This window comes from Hevea brasiliensis, chromosome 9, assembly GCF_030052815.1.
Source record: "Hevea brasiliensis isolate MT/VB/25A 57/8 chromosome 9, ASM3005281v1, whole genome shotgun sequence".
Classification (NCBI taxonomy): Eukaryota; Viridiplantae; Streptophyta; class Magnoliopsida; order Malpighiales; family Euphorbiaceae; genus Hevea; species Hevea brasiliensis.
Window position 1 is genome coordinate 22,250,545 of NC_079501.1, and position 17,794 is coordinate 22,268,338.

The 17,794-nt window shown below is 36.4% G+C and overlaps 1 protein-coding gene across 1 annotated transcript; it reads right to left on the reverse strand.

The window, feature by feature from the left end:
• Positions 1 to 213: 213 nt before the first annotated feature.
• On the reverse strand, positions 214 to 3,037 carry LOC110669751 (receptor-like protein kinase FERONIA). The gene has a single exon (XM_058153412.1). It carries the CDS (start codon positions 2,971 to 2,973, stop codon positions 313 to 315), a length of 2,661 nt encoding a protein of 886 aa, XP_058009395.1. The 5' UTR covers positions 2,974 to 3,037; the 3' UTR covers positions 214 to 312.
• Positions 3,038 to 17,794: the final 14,757 nt, after the last annotated feature.

A 17,794-nucleotide genomic window follows, 5' to 3' on the forward strand; every position in this document is an offset into this window, starting at 1 on the left:
AACAATCTCTCAAAAAACAAAATGTAACTAACAAGCACTTAAAAATCATTTTCCGAGTAACGAAATGAAGATAGTTAAAGGAATTCCAAGTTAATGCACTCATAAAACGCATAGTTGGCAAATTTTTCGCTTATTTTCCTTATACATTAATAACCATTTCAATTAAATACTCATTAATTACAATTTACTGTTTTATAATACAAGCGATAAAGATTAAAATGTTAAAAGCCTCGTGTTATTCACCTTGAAGACAATCAAATGAAAATAAAAATAAAAATAAAAATAAAAGGGGGACAAATCCACAGCAACATTTCATCTTCCCTTTTGGTTCATAATTTCCGAGAATACAGTGTCAGAACTCATTCTATCAGGATCAGTTTTGGAGATACTCCTTTCACCACTACTAATCGTGCTCTTGGATCCATGCTTGTGTCCACCTGAGACGCTAAACAAGTCATCATCATCAGTAGTTATAGCTTCTCCACGCAACAACAATGGACTTTCCTGCTCCTCACTCACTCTATCAATACTATTTCTAGTGTTCTCAGCAGTCTCTTGAAGCTGCAAAGCAAACTCAAGCCCACAAACCACATCGCTCATTGTTGGCCTTTGTGTTCCTTGGTCACGCAGGCAACTCTCAGCAATCTCTCCAAATTTCTCCAAACAGACAGGGTCAATATTACCCCTCAAATAGGGGTCCATTATCTGATCAATGGTTCCTCTTCTACAGCAAATCCGAGCCCAATCAGCTAAATTGACTTGCTCTTTTGGTAGTCCTGGAATCACTGGCGGCCTAGCACAGAGCAACTCAAACAGAACTACTCCAAATGAGTACACATCAGATTTTTCCGTGAGGTGTTGCCGACGGTAGTACTCTGGATCCACGTACCCAAAACTTCCCCTAACTACAGTGCTAACGTGCGTTTGGGAGTCGCTGGTGGGACCCATTCTAGACAAACCAAAGTCTGAAACCTTGGCCACCCAATTCTCATCTATCAATATGTTCGTTGACTTCACATCGCGGTGAATGATGGGGTGCTTCGCACCTGTATGAAGATAATGGAGTCCTCGTGCAGCTCCAATGCAGATCTCTAGCCTCCGTTTCCATGGAAGAGGAGGATTCCTGGTTTTGTAGAGATGATCGCGGAGGGTCCCGCGATGCATATACTCGTAAACAAGGATCATTTCACCAGGATCATCGCAGTATCCAATCAGTGACACAAGATGGGGATTGTGAAGCTCGGACAGCATGTCGATTTCCGTCCTGAACTCGCGAGTCCCTTGCCTTGATGATGAATCCAACCGCTTAATTGCAACTGGAGTAGCACCATCGTCTATAAGCCCTTTATAAACATTTCCAAATCCCCCAGATCCAATAACAAATTCATCATCGAATTTGGACGTGGCCACTTCAATCTCGAAGATGGAGAATCGCCGACTAGTGTTTGAAGGCCTCAGCGAAGCCTTTGTAACTGAGGACCTTAAAGTGTGGGAGAAAGGGAACCGGAAGGATTTGGCCTCACTCTTTCCAAAGTCCTTCACTCTCCTCTGTTTAAAAACAAAGAAACAAATAACAAGAGAGAGCGCTAGCATACCCCCAAAAACAGAACCAACAACGATTACTACCAAAAATCTTTTCTCGTTAGTCTTCACTTTCAATTTTGGAAGGTTTTCTGGTGGTGGACTACCCGCCAATAATTCAGGGCCGGGAGAGGCTAGACTACCGCCTGAATTATTCAACTTGAATATCTCTAGGCCGTTCAAGAAAGCATCAGCATATGTACGTTTTTTATCAAAATTGGGGTGTAAAGCGAGACACAAGTACTGCTTACTATGGCTGCCTTTGGGGATCCACAAGACGTAGTCTTTATACAGTGGAACACTGTTACCGCCGGACCAGAGCATTATATCTGCGTATGGCTCAGCTGTTTGATTGTTGATGAATATATAAAACACCACTTGGTCACTTCTTGTGACCTCAGGTCGAAACTCACAAAAATGGAGCCTAACAAGATAATTGAAACCAGCATCAATGGAGAAGTACCATGTAAGATTGTAATTCAGGTTACGATGTGAATCGGGACCCATAAAACGCATGCTACCATATACCATTACAGGTGCAGTGTAGGCTGGTGTCTTCATTGTATACTGTATTTTGACATCAGGTGGTATAATTGCAAACCCAAGTGCCCCACTAAAGATGTAATTTAAATCTTGAAGCCATGTCCTATGCATTCCAGTGTCATCTTTCCCGCTGATATCTTGTCCACCAACATTTAGCCGATAAAATTTCTCAAGAGCGGTGGTGTTATCCAAATAAAATGGGTTACTATCGATGCCCACATAAGGAAGTGGATTATTGTTGCCGCTGGCATAGAGGTTGTTGGGCATCGAAACTATCTCGATGCCATTTATGAAGGCAAAAGAACTTGGAGAAGGAGAGAATGTCAGATCAAGCTTCTGGTTATCCCACACGGTAATGATATACTCTTTGATGAAGGAGGCGACAGAAGGTTTCATAGCAGAAACAGTGAGGAAAGCACTAAAATTGTTGAGGAGAGTGTAAGCATTGGCACTAAGAGAGAAACGGGATTTGGAAATGTCAAGATTGGAGTAAGTAGCTGGATAGAAGTAGAGACGAACAAACTTTGGGCCAGGCGAGACGGGAAAGGTGTAGGTGAATTGCGATTGAAAAATACGGGCTGTCATATATGGAACTTGGGTTACTGATGGGTCTTGTTGAGAAGCTGTAAACGCAAATGATGCTGTTTCCGGGTTAGAGGCATGAAATTTGGAGTCCGCATCTCCATCCCAAGTGCGTCCATCCAGCGATGTAGAACTAGACGATGCGCCACAATCCAGGAGGATGAGGTCTACAGGAGTATATGACGGCGATTTCTTGATACCGGTTACAGAAGGGAGGAGGTGGAGGAGCAACACTAGACAGATACCTGGATGATCTCGGAGCGACATTGATCTTGAACACACAAGATGGGGTGGACCATAGGAAATTAAAAAATTGGAAGATGCTAAAATACACTCATAGGATTAAAAAATAATATTATCTAAAAAAATAAAAAAGAATTTTTTTTCTTAATTTTAGAATACGAGTCCTATGTACTTTGTGACAAAAGGTGTACAAACAATAATACACTCAACAATTTTTCTTAAAAATAAAATAAAATAAAATAATTAAAATGTCAACACACCCTCCCTTAATCCTCTCTGTGCTCCTCCCACCCTCAAACTCCAATTTTAACATTGCTAATTTTAATAATTTTAAAAAAATGTTAATAACATATCACTTATTTTAAAATATGTTAATATCAATAATTTTAATAAAAAGATAATGTAAAACTTATATTAAAATATCATTAACTTTAATACATTTTTTTTAATATAATTTGTTAGGTTTTTCTAATCCTTTTAATTTTTCATAAAATCAAAAGTTTCCATGTGGTACTTATTTTGTCAAAATTTGGTAAGATTGATTAAACCCTAGAATTGAAAATGCTTTACAAAGTTAAAATGTTTTATAAGTTTATAGTCTAAATAAAAATTTAAAAATAATAATAATAATAATATAATTTAAAATATAATATCTACTTTATAAACTTATATGATAGGAAATATAGGTAAATATTATTTAGAATATAAATATTCATATTATGATTTGCATTATAAAATAGAAAGTAAAAACAATCAATTAATGTAAAATTTTAATTTATAATATCTTGACAAATTTAATATATAACTGACTAAATTATAAAAAAATTTTAATAATTTTTCTTGCAATGCGATTTTTGTTTTATTTTATAATTAATGATATATTGTACGAGTATCAACTTAATAGTTTTTGGTACCAAGAAAGATTTTGTATTAAAAATAATCAATGAGGCTACATACTTTTTCTTTTTAAAATTTATTTTATTAAATGACATTTAAAATATGTTGACATTAGTTGAAGCATGAAATGAGATTTTTTTTTTTTACTGAATAATTATGGAAACTTTTCAAATGCAACATTATTCAAGTATCACAATTTCAATATTTTATGTATTTTTTTTTGACCTTGTTAAATTATTCTATTAAGGCTATGCTTGAATTGAGAGATTTAACTCTACAAATTTAGATTTTAAATAAAAATAAATTTTAATTTGGTCTGAATTTCATATAGTCATGATAAATTTAAAAAATAAAAATTTAAAATAATTATTTTATTTTGTTATTTTAAATCTCTCACTAAAATTAAATGTATTAGCTTTTCATTAGCTTTCAAATATTTTCATAAAAAAAATTTTATTAATCAAATAAAAATTTTGAAATTTATGAATTTTAAATTTTAAATTAAATATTTAAAATCTAAATTTAAAATTAAATTTTAAGATACAAACGCAACCTAAAGTAATTTAATGAGTTTGGTAACATGCATTGCAATAGTCATAACCCCTTCAAAAGATCCACCCAAACTAATTAATTCTTAATGAAAACTTCTGGAATTAACATAAAGACTTAGAGGGCATTTGGTTTACTTAATGGCTAATAGACACTAAAATAGGTAAATTATAGTGTTTGGTAAGTTTTAAAAATAAAACTGATAGCTGATAGATAGCTGATTTGGTACTCATCAGCTGCAGTTTATATCAGCTCTATTTTTAGAGTTGTTTCTCATCAACTGATAGCTGATTTGATTTTAATTTTTATTTTAACCATATTATCCTTTTTTATTTAACTCGAAAATTAATATTATTAATACTTTTATATTTTTCATTTATAATTTTGACATTATAATTAACACATTTCAACTTTATTAAAATATTTTTTATTAATAACATAAAATGTAAAATATTTATTTATATCTAAAAACTTAAAATTAATTATAAGTTTTTTTTTTATCAACAATAATAATTATTTTATTATTTTATCTATATTATTTAAATTATTTAATTATTTTTTAAAAATTTTAATTATTTTCTTATTTCAATAATATAATATAATAGATTAATAATTATATTTTTATTTTAATAATATAATAAATGATATAATATATTAATTTGATAATTGTATATTTAATTTAATAATAAAATAAATTATATAATATATACCCTTATTGGTCATTTCACATATCAACAGCAATAGTAACAGCAACAGTTAAACATAGTTTTACCAAACACTCAATATAAATCAGCTATAAACTAACAGTAATAGCTATTAGCTAACAGTTATCGGTTGTATTCAACAGTTAAACCAAACAAGCCCTTACAATCTCTAATGTAATGATTAGCCTACAACCATTAAAGGAATTGTCCGCTTTGGCCATAAGCCTTACGGTTTTGTCCCATAAGTGGAATGTAAAACTTTTCAGGAGGTCACCCATCCTAGGATTTCTCTCATGCGAGCACGCTTAACCTTGGAGTTCTTCCAACTCTCCAGACCATTCCACCAAAAGGCGCATCTATCCCCCATTTTATATATCATTACTTTTTGAACCCAAGACCATCTCCGTGCTTTGCCAATGTGGGATTTGAGGTCCCTTAGGCAAATCCCACATCGGCAAAGCACGGAGATGGTCTTAAGTTCAAAGAGTAATGATATATAAAATGGGGGAACTAATCACTAGAGGCGCCTTTTGGTGTGATGGCCTGGAGAGTTGGAAGAACTGCAGGGTTAAGTTTGCTAGCTTGAGAGAAATCCTAGGATGGGTGACCTCCTGGGAAGTTCTTCATTCCACCTATTTGACAAAACCGTGAGGCTTATGGCCAAAGCGGACAATTCCTTTAGTGGTTGGAGAAAGGTCCCTTAGGCAAATCCCACATCGGTAAAGCACCTCCTGGGAAGTTCTCCATTCCACTTGTGGGACAAAACCGTGAGGCTTATAGCCAAAGCGGACAATTCCTCTAGTAGTTGGAGCCCGATCATTACAATTGGTATCAGAGCCCCTCGCGTGCGATGGTGGGGCAAATCTCAGTGAGGATGCTGAGTCTGGAAAGGGGGGGGAGAAAGGTCCTTAGGCAAATTTCACATCGGCAAAGTACGGAGATTGTCTTGGGTTCAAAAAGTAATGATATATAAAATAGGGGAACTAATCACTAAATGCGCCTTTTGGTAGAATGGCTTGGAGAGTTGGAAGAACTTCAGGGTTAAGTGTGCTCGCTTAAGAGAAATCCTAGGATGAGTGACCTCAAAACTTTTGATCAACCATAGCTTTAACCATGGGAAATCATTTATCTTTAAAAAGTGCAAAAGAAAGTTTAAAGCCAAAAGAGTACAAGATTTATCTTTTAAATTTCTTTAGTTTACAATGAAGAAGAACTGAAATTTCCTTTAGTTTAAAATTATCAAGTTTTTTCCACATGCAAGGGTGAATTCAAAGACTTAAATCTTGAAATTTAACCCATGTACTAAGAAATTGAGATGGAGATTTTGACTAAGGAGGCAGAAAGGGTTGGAGTTGGGGAGAGCAGTAGAGGACAGTGTGACTAATCAGAAATTACAAGGGGAAGTTCAGAGTCCGAACTTGAATTTCAGCTTCCGAACTTTTCTTTCTTAGCAAACTTCCGTAGCACAAGCACATAAGCACTAAACAAGTGCTTCTCAAACTCAAAACAAGAGAATCATCATAAACTTACATAATTAGTTTATCAAGAAGTCACATATTCACTTAGAAAGAAGTTTCTTCAAGCCACATATTTTGCCGATTCACCCTCAAGGAAATCCAAAATTTCTTCCAGACCGTCCATTGGCAGTAAAAAACAGGCATCAGGCGTGGTGGGTATTACATCCACCATGTGATATAGCATCTAAGCGTTATCACCTTTATCAAGTAACATTTTATATTCTTTAATTTCTTTCAGAATTTTGAAAATGTTGTATCAACCCCTATAATTTTTTTAAAAAAGATTAATAATTGATTTTATCCTTGAAATACTATAGTTTTTGAAGTCCTGCCTCAAAAGGCTAATGATATTAGTTGGACCAAGCCTTGAAGCCTCTGTTGCAATAAATTTTACTGTCAATTATCTAGAAGCTGTAAATTCAATTTTCTGAAAATATGAGGTTATTGATTTGATGCTTGTCTGCTGATAAATCATGCCCTTGTTCTTGTTTTGATTTTTTTTTTTTAATTTGGTTAAAAGTTATTACTTAACAAATGATTTTCAACTTATAGAGAGGCCTTCTTGATTTATGTTTTACAGGTTGAAAAGGTAGCTCCCATCAATTCGGGTGTGTATGTTTATGCTGACTGCATAAGAGGCATTAAGACATCTAGCAAGGTTACCAATTAACTATCTACATAAAGCCTTTTGAGATCATTGAAGTAGCAATTCCCAATGAAGCATTTCTATAGTTAATCTATCTTGTAGAGCCTCTGGTACTTTTCTTTCCTTTGTAATTTACTTTTGAAAATTTTCATTTTTTAAATATATTTGTTTAAAACATTTTTGTCTAGATGAGATTTTCTTCAAATGTATTTATGAATTTATTCAAAATATTGCCATATTATGAAATTATAGTTGTAATAGTTTCATTTAAAAGTGTGATCATTTTATAGTTAGGTGTTGCAATAGGTTCTTTTAAACCATTATCATTCATAATTTTTTTTTTAACAAAGTAGATGTGGAACCCGAAGGCTTTGTCCTGGGCACGCCCCATATGAGACATCAACTAGACCACACTGGCATCTCAAGAATGGCTCAAGGCCTTTTGTTTCTTTTTGACAAAGTAGACAAATGCATATACATGGGAGTATATGAGTTACTGTACCAACACTCACACCCAGGCAATTGCTTACTGGGTGGAGCCTTAGCACATGCTTATAAATCCACGCACACACACATCCACAACTGATGTGGAAGCCCGAAGGCACGTCATTCATAATTAAATGTTGCAATATATCATTTAAAACTGTTGTTAAAGTAAGTAAATCTGTTGCCACAATACTTAAAAAGCCTTTCTCAAAAAAGAGTGATTGTCATACGTAAATTAAATTGCTAACTAAAATATGAATAAAATCATTGTCATTGTGTACCTCTGGAAGATTATAGAATATTTTCAGTTCATATAAAAATAGTATTCCCTTTATCATAAAAAAAAGTGAGCTTCCTTATAATATAAAAAGTGAATCTCACATGATTGTGAGAGATGATGTATGTACACCAGTGCACCTGATAATTTCTCGTACCCTATTACAACAGTTTTTAAACTATCATTACAGCAGACTTTTAGCAATGACTTGCTACTTAGGAATGATAACAGGGCAGGTCGAGGATGGAGATCGCTTATATCGCTCCCGTTCTACAAGAATTTGCGATTGGGATGGAGTGGGTTCCCACAGGAAATTTTCTTTTTATTTTTTTATTTTTTCTATTTGAATTTATTAGAATATAATATAAATTTATTTATTAAAAAATAAAATATAATTAAAAATCTAATTTTACACATTATTTTAATAATATTTTTATATATTTTATTAAAATTTTTGCAACGATCGGATTCCAACCACTAGAGGAATTGTCCGCTTTAGCCTCACGGTTTTATCCTATAGGTGGAATGGAAAACTTCCCATGAGGTATAAAATTGTAACGATCAGGCTCCAACCACTAAAGGAATTGTCCGCTTTGGCCATAAGCCTCACGGTTTTGTCCCATAGATGGAATGGAGAACTTCCCAAGAGGTCACCCATCCTAGGATTTTTTTCAAGTGAGCACGCTTAACCCTAGAGTTCTTCCAACTCTCCAGGCCATTCCACCAAAAGATGCATCTAGTGATTAATTTTTCCATTTTATATATCATTACTTTTTGAACCCAATACCATCTCCGTGCTTTGTAGATGTGGGATTTGCCTAAGGGACCTTTATCTCCTGGGAAGTTCTCCATTCCACCTATGGGACAAAATCGTGAGACTTATGGCCAAAGCGGACAATTCCTCTAATGGTTGGAGCCCGATTGTTACAATTGATATCAGAGCCACTCGCGTGTCCTCTTGGGCGATAGTGGGGCAAACTTTAGCGAGGATGCTGAGTCCCAAAAGGGGGGGGAGAAAGGTCCCTTAGGCAAATCTCATATCGGCAAAGCACGGAGATGGTCTTGGGTTCAAAAAGTAATGATATATAAAATAGGAGAACTAACCACTAGAGGAATTGTCCGCTTTGGCCATAAGCCTCACGGTTTTGTCCCATAGGTGGAATGGAGAACTTCCCAGGAGGTCACCCATCCTAGGATTTCTCTCAAGCGAGCACACTTAATCTTGGAGTTCTTCCAACTCTCCAGGTCATTCTACCAAAAGGCGCATCTAGTGATTAGTTCTCCCATTTTATATATCATTACTTTTTGAACCCAAGACCATCTCCGTGCTTTGCCGATGTGGGATTTGCCTAAGGGACCTTTCTCCCCCCCCCCCCTCCCCTTTCGGGACTCAGCGTCCTCGCTGAGGTTTGCCCCACCATCGCCCAAGAGGACATGCGAGCGGCTCTAATATCAATTATAATGGTCGAGCTCCAACCACTAGAGGAATTGTCCGCTTTGGTCATAAGCCTCACCGTTTTATCCTATAGGTAGAATGGAGAACTTCCCAGGAGGTGCTTTGCCGATGTGGGATTTGCCTAAGGGACCTTTCTCCAACAACTAGAGGAATTGTCCGCTTTGGCCATAAGCCTCACGGTTTGGTCCCATAGGTAGAATGGAGAACTTCCCAGGAGGTCACCCATCCTAGGATTTCTCTCAAGCGAGAATGCTTAATTTTGGAGTTTTTCCAACTCTCCAGGGGACATTTGATAAAATTGTAACGATCGGGCTCCAACCACTAGAGGAATTGTCTGCTTTGGTCATAAGCCTCACGGTTTTGTCCCATAGGTGGAATGGAGAACTTCCGAGGAGGTCACCCATCCTAGGATTTCTCTCAAGCGAGCACGCTTAACCCTGGAGTTCTTCCAACTCTCTGCCCAAGAGGACACGCGAGCGTCTCTAATATCAATTGTAACGATCGGGCTCCAACCACTAGAGGAATTGTCCGCTTTGGCTATAAGCCTTACGGTTTTGTTCCATAGGTGGAATGGAGAACTTTCTAGGAGGTCACCCATTCTAGGATTTCTCTTAAGCGAGCACGCTTAACCCTGGAGTTCTTCAAACTCTCTAAGCCATTCCACCAAAAGGCGTCTCTAGTGATTAGTTCTCCCATTTTATATATCATTACTTTTTGAATCCAAGACCATCTTCATGCTTTGCCGATGTGGGATTTGCCTAAGGGACATTTGCTCTGATACTAATTGTAACGATCGGGTTCCAACCACTAGAGGAATTGTTCGCTTTGGCCATAAGCCTCACGGTTTTATCCCATAGGTGGAATGGAGAACTTCCCAGGAGGTCACCCATCCTAAAATTTCTCTCGAGCAAGCACGCTTAACCCTGGAGTTCTTCCAACTCTCCATGCCATTCCACCAAAAGGCGCCTCTAGTGATTAGTTCCTCCATTTTATATATCATTACTTTTTGAACCTAAGACCATCTCCGTGCTTTGCCGTTGTGGGATTTACCTAAGGGTCTCCGTGCTTTGCCAATGTGGGATTTGCTTAAGGGTCTCTTAGGCAAATCTCACATCAGCAAAGCACGGAGATGGTCTTGGGTTCAAAAAGTAATGATATATAAAATGGTAGAACTAATCACTAGAGGCACATTTGGATGGAATGGCCTGGAGAGTTGGAAGAACTCCAGGGTTAAGCGTGCTCACTTAAGAGAAATCTTAGGATGGGTGACCTCCTTGGAAGTTCTCCATTCCACCTATGGAACAAAACCGTAAGGCTTATAGCCAAAACGGACAATTCCTCTAGTGGTTGGAGCCCGATCGTTACAATTGATATTAGAGACGCTCGCGTGTCCTCTTGGGCAGAGAGTTGGAAGAACTCCAGGGTTAAGCGTGCTCGCTTGAGAGAAATCCTAGGATGGGTGACCTCCTCGGAAGTTCTCCATTCCACCTATGGGACAAAACCGTGAGGCTTATGACCAAAGCAGACAATTCCTCTAGTGGTTGGAGCCCGATCGTTACAATTTTATCAAATGTCCCCTGGAGAGTTGGAAAAACTCCAAGATTAAGCATTCTCGCTTGAGAGAAATCCTAGGATGGGTGACCTCCTGGGAAGTTCTCCATTCTACCTATGGGACCAAACCGTGAGGCTTATGGCCAAAGCGGACAATTCCTCTAGTTGTTGGAGAAAGGTCCCTTAGACAAATCCCACATCGGCAAAGCACCTCCTGGGAAGTTCTCTATTCTACCTATAGGATAAAACGGTGAGGCTTATGACCAAAGCGGACAATTCCTCTAGTGGTTGGAGCTCGACCATTATAATTGATATTAGAGCCGCTCGCATGTCCTCTTGGGCAATGGTGGGGCAAACCTCAGCGAGGACGCTGAGTCCCGAAAAAGGGGGGGGGGGGGAGAAAGGTCCCTTAGGCAAATCCCACATCGGCAAAGCACGGAGATGGTCTTGGGTTCAAAAAGTAATGATATATAAAATGGGAGAACTAATCACTAGATGCGCATTTTGGTAGAATGACCTGGAGAGTTGGAAGAACTCCAAGATTAAGTGTGCTCGCTTGAGAGAAATCCTATGATGGGTGACCTCCTGGGAAGTTCTCCATTCCACCTATGGGACAAAACCGTGAGGCTTATGGCCAAAGCGGACAATTCCTCTAGTGGTTAGAGAAAGGTCCCTTAAGCAAATCCCACATCGGCAAAGCACCTCCTGGGAAGTTCTCTATTCTACCTATAGGATAAAACGGTGAGGCTTATGACCAAAGCGGACAATTCCTCTGGTGGTTGGAGCTCGACCATTATAATTGATATTAGAGCCGCTCGCATGTCCTCTTGGGCGATGGTGGGGTAAACCTTAGCGAGGATGCTGAGTCCCGAAAAAGGGGGGGGGGGGGGAGAAAGGTCCCTTAGGCAAATCCCACATCGGCAAAGCACGGAGATGGTCTTGGGTTCAAAAAGTAATGATATATAAAATGGGAGAACTAATCACTAAATGCGCCTTTTGGTAGAATGACCTGGAGAGTTGGAAGAACTCCAAGATTAAGTGTGCTCGCTTGAGAGAAATCCTAGGATGGGTGACCTCCTGGGAAGTTCTCCATTCCACCTATGGGACAAAACCGTGAGGCTTATAGCCAAAGCGGATAATTCCTCTAGTGGTTAGAGAAAGGTCCCTTAAGCAAATCCCACATTGGCAAAGCACCTCCTTGGAAGTTCTCCATTCCACTTATGGGATAAAACCGTGAGGCTTATGGCCAAAGCAGACAATTCCTCTAGTTGTTGGAGCCTGATCATTACAATTGATATCAAAGCCGCTCGCGTGTCCTCTTGGGCAATGGTGGGGCAAACCTCAGCGAGGACGCTGAGTCCCAAAAGGGGGAGAAAAAAGTCCCTTAGGCAAATCCCACATCAGTAAAGCACAGAGATGGTCTTGGATTCAAAAAGTAATGATATATAAAATGGGGGAACTAATCACTAGAGGCGCCTTTTGGTGGAATGGTCTGTAGAGTTGAAAGAACTTCAAGGTTAAGCTTGCTCGCTTGAGAGAAATCTTAGGATGGGTGACCTCCTAGGAAGTTTTCCATTCCACCTATGGGACAAAACCGTGAGGCTTATGGTCAAAGCGGAGTTAAGCTTGCTCGCTTGAGAGAAATCTTAGGATGGGTGACCTCCTGAAAAGTTATCCATTCCACCTATGGGACAAAACTGTAAGGCTTATGGCCAAAGCGGACAATTCCTCTAATGGTCGGAGCCTAATCGTTATAATTTTAATATTTAAATATATAAATATAATTTTTTTAATAAAAAATAATAATATATTACTGTACAGGATGGACTACCAAAACTTAGAGCAGAAAAAAGGTCTTCCCATCTTTATTTCACACAAATTAAAATTGAGATAAAATTGAAAAAAATTAATTGAGTTCGGAAATTGTCTTCTCTATCACGACCACTATCTTAACCCTTTTATATGGTAGTGTCCCTTTTATATATAAAGAGAGAGAAGATGCTTATTGATTTTGAACTATTGTTGATCACTTTTTGCCAAAATGAATGTAATCTTTAAAAAAAAAAAGAAAAAAAAAAACTATAACAATTGTGATGTAGAACTTTTCTAGAAAAAAAAAATTGAGACGTCAAGAGTTGTACAGAAGGAATCCTCCAAAGTGTTTCAAGAGACTTGTCTTATGCTATAAGGTTAAATCATAATTTTCCGATATCATTATTATTAATTGTTGATGTAGTATGACCATTCAATTAATTGAATGACATTTTTTCTATACAAAAACTATACATTTTTACAATTATTAAATATAGATAATGTTATTTATTTCTTTTTAAAAATATACATAACAAATTATTTTGGAGCCAATGAATAAATTTCAAACAAAATTAATTTTATATACCACACATTATTATTATTATTATTGCGACAATTTTGGGGGACCTAACCTTCCTAGCTCCGATGATTCTCCACCTCTGAGAAAGAAAACAATACAACTGGAACATCATATATGAGGGGTAAAAAAAAACAGGAAGAACATCATCTGCTAAGCAAGCACTTTTGGTTTTCTTCTTTTACAAATTATAGAGTACAAAATTAATAAATGGAAATTTTATTCTCAGCACAATTACATAGAACTGCAAACCTTGCCTCCAGACGTCTGGGCTTCCTTATAATCATCTAACAACCCTGCATCTCGTGTAGTAAGTGCAAGACCGACTCTTATTACTGCCCGCGGGTCTTAAGCAATTGCCATATATTCTTCCATTGCAAATTGGCTGCCTTCCAAAACTACCATAAGAAATATATCTCGTCTGTTGGCTGCTGAATTGAGGAATTGAACACACGTCGGATTCCACATACATAGTTTCTTCATGGCACTCACCAATTGTGGCATTGCAAAAGGAGTTGGTGTAGCCTATTAGAGGCGCTGCAACAGAAATACATGCAATTATCAAAACGAGATGTAATACAGTTAAAGAGAACCTGAACCACCGCCCTTGAATCTTGACGTCAGCTTTCATCTCTAGTTTTTTCTTGCACCTCTCTAACATGGAAGGGACTAAATAAATATGACAACAAAGCCAAACACTTTGGGTAATGTGTGGAAGGTTGTCCTTGATTGGTTGACTAGGTCGTTTCGCGAAAGACAAAAGATGATCACTTCGGATAAAATGAATAAACTCTTGGAATAAAATTAAAAAAAAAAAAAAATTGTTTATGGTTTGCCATGTGAAGCAGTGGCGACCAGAGAGGATTAGAGGTGGTCCTTGTCAAATTGAATTGATCGGCACTGCTTTCCCTCAATCACGGCGCAAATAATACGACTTAGCCCGACCTAGAGTTGGGGCCAGTTAACTTGATGTGACATGAATTGACTCCCAACCAAACCATCAACAACCACCGAGATATTTGATGCAATCAGCGTAAATTATACTCCAGACCATGTACCTGATGTATGCATTACTTCTACCTTAAAGAAAAAAAAAATCATATAAGGTTAGAATTTAAAAAAAAAAATTCCTTCTTAAAAAAGTTTAACACAAAAAGACATTGTACAGTTCAATCCAATTTAATATGATTTTTGTAGCTATTATACACATTGAAACCATCTTATAGGGCCTGACACGCATGTCCAACTAAAAGGACTTGCAGGAAAGAGCACTCACCACACCTATCCACTTCTCATTGGAACATCTAACGTGTTTTTTCTAAACGCGTTTCGGAAAATTAATGATCAAGTGGACCAGCCTTTTAGCGTCGAAACAAACTGTACGAGCTAGCTTGGAGTTTCATAATTGAAGTTGAAAGAACACCTACCTACCTGATCTTACAGTTTTAGTTATTCTGAAATTTGACATTCATGGGAACAGTGAATGGGATTTTTTTTTTTTACCCAATTAGCGCAGGGGTCTGTAAACTATAGACGTGTCTTGCACTGGTATTAAAATTATTGTAAAAAAAATTATTTTTTTAAATATATTAATTAAAAAATAATTAGAAATTAAATTTAATTAATTTTAATAAAAAAAATTAAAATAATAAAATTATTTTTTAAAATTATTTTTTTAAGAATATTTAAAATAATATTTTTATTTAAAAAAATAATTTTAACATTTTAAATTCAATGTCAATCTGCTTTCTGTCTTAGTTTTCTTGCTTAATTAGATTTTTCAACGTGGCTTTTTTTTTTTTTATGTTAAATGACATGTCTTCAAGAACCATTTGAAAGTGAAGTTTACTGGTTCTCACTCAACGAGGACCGCATCCGGGATAGAAATATGTAATAGATTCTTTTCCCAATAAAACAGCTCAAAAGGTAAAGAAATGAAATGGAGAATTGGAGTAGCTGAATATATACAACCGGGTGATTTAGAATCAGATGGATTTAATTTAGACTAAAATTAATTTTAAATTGGACTGAAATTATTTAAATTAATTTAATTTTAGGCTAAATTGATTTTTAAAAAATTTAAAATTTATCTTCAGATTTAATTATAATTTAATTAAAAATAAAATTGAGGGACTATGTGGTTGGGTTCCAAACCAATAATCATTCTTATGACCAAAATCAAAAATTAAACACCCATCAGCACATATGAAATTAGTTTAATTAGTAGGTACCAAGAGCGCTGTGTATTCATCCGTTAGTTTGAAGTAACATATTTGATGTGGATAAATTTTTTTTTTTTATATATACTATAATCTATCCCAAAACACTATTCATAGAAAATAATAAATTTTTGTTACGATCCGATCCCACGGGCCAAACCGGCACTAGCATCTGGGCTAATATAAAACCTCCGAGACTCATAGTAAGCCTTACTATTCCCAAATCCATAATCAGAGTCAAAAATTGAGGCTAAACATGTGAATAAAATAAAATAAAATATTATATTTTTGTTCGGGCCAATCCAGCCCGATAACTATCAAAAGCTAAAATCAGGGAGGCCCAGCTTAACTCTGATACTACAATTTGCAAACATTTTAAATATCATAAAAATTTTTACGTTTATTAAAATATGAAAACTTAAATTTACATAGTACCTCACAAGATTATTACAACTGCTAACGCATAAGGAGTTCTAGATTACAATTTTAGAAAATAATAATACAAATAAATAACTGCGAATAAACCTGCGAGAAAGGAAGCAGGTTATTTTGAAAAAGAACTCCTCCTATAGCCTGGAAAAAAATAGGGTGAACAGGAGTGAGCGTTCGACTCATAGAGTAAGATATTGATTTTACATTCAATTTTTATAACTATTTAAGTTTAGTGCATTCCTAAGAATAAAATGTAACATCTTCACACAATTCAAACATGCCAAGTCATAATCATACCACAGACAATCTAGAGCACTCACACATACGTATGTCAAATCCATATTTATACATATATATATGGGAGTTGATCCCTTATACAGCTCTTTTAGTTCCAACCTCAGCTAGCGCGATCAACTCAAAACCGGACTTTCTCTTAATATCCAAATACAGGCCCCAGCGAGATTAGCTCAAGCTGTGCCTACCTCAACTTATCCATAATAAGGATCAGGTCCCAGCGAGTCAAGCTCCAGCCATGTTTACTCATTCTACCCATATTCATATACACACCACATGCACACTAACTCACACACGCAACTCCAGATCACCATAAAGTAACAACCACAGCAATGTCGTCAAATATAAATGCAATGCAAGGCATGTCTAGCAAATAATTATGTACATATATCTATAAGTGATGCATGAGCATGCCTTGCATACATAATAATATTGAAATTATAAGTAAAATCAATACCTACTCACATTGCTTCACAAGTCACTATGGCAGCTAGGCGAAGAAGGAAGGCTAGCTCGGCTCATCTAAACAATTATATTACAAACTGATCAGTATTTACTTAAAATAAAACTTTAAAAGAGTCAAAGAAGACCTAAGTTTTGCCAAAAATTCTGCAGAATTTTCTCTGTACCTAGAACCTACCTAACCTGCAATCATACACATCAATTTATATCCCATCAATATTATATTGTCTCTCTTAGATCCAACAAACTAGTTATAAATTATATAATTACACATAAAATAATTATTTAAAAATTTAGGTTGTTACATTCTTTTCCTCTTAAAAAAAATTTATCCTCAAATTTTACACAAAGCAGAACAATGACACAAAGTTACATATCAAATAAATAGAGGTACTTGCTGTGCATATCCTGCTCTGACTCCCAAGTGCATTCATCCACAGATTGATGACTCCATAGGACTTTAACTATAGAGATCTGCCTTGACTGAAGCTATCTCATCTGATAGTCTACTATGGCTACCAGTTGCTCCTCAAAGGTCAAATTCTTATTTAACTCCACTGTGTCTGGTTGCAGCAAATGAAAATGAACGGAAACATACTTCCTAAGTATAGAAATGTGGAATACTAGGCGGACATGAGAAAGTTATAGTGGCAACTCGAACTGATAGGCAATTGCTCCCACTCTGTCCGTGATCTCAAAGGGTCATACGTAATGGGGTGCCAACTTGCCTTTCTTTTCAAATCTCATAACTCCTTTCATAGGAGGAACCTTTAAGAACACATTGTCGCCCATTGCAAATTCTACATCTTTTCGCCTTGGATCGATATAATTCTTCTGCTTACTGAAAGCTATCTTTAAATGTTCTCTAATCAAAGAAACCATCTCTAAATTGTACTACACCAAATCTAAATCATGTACTCTTGCCTCTCCAACTTCTGTCCAACACCGAGAGGATCTACACTTTCT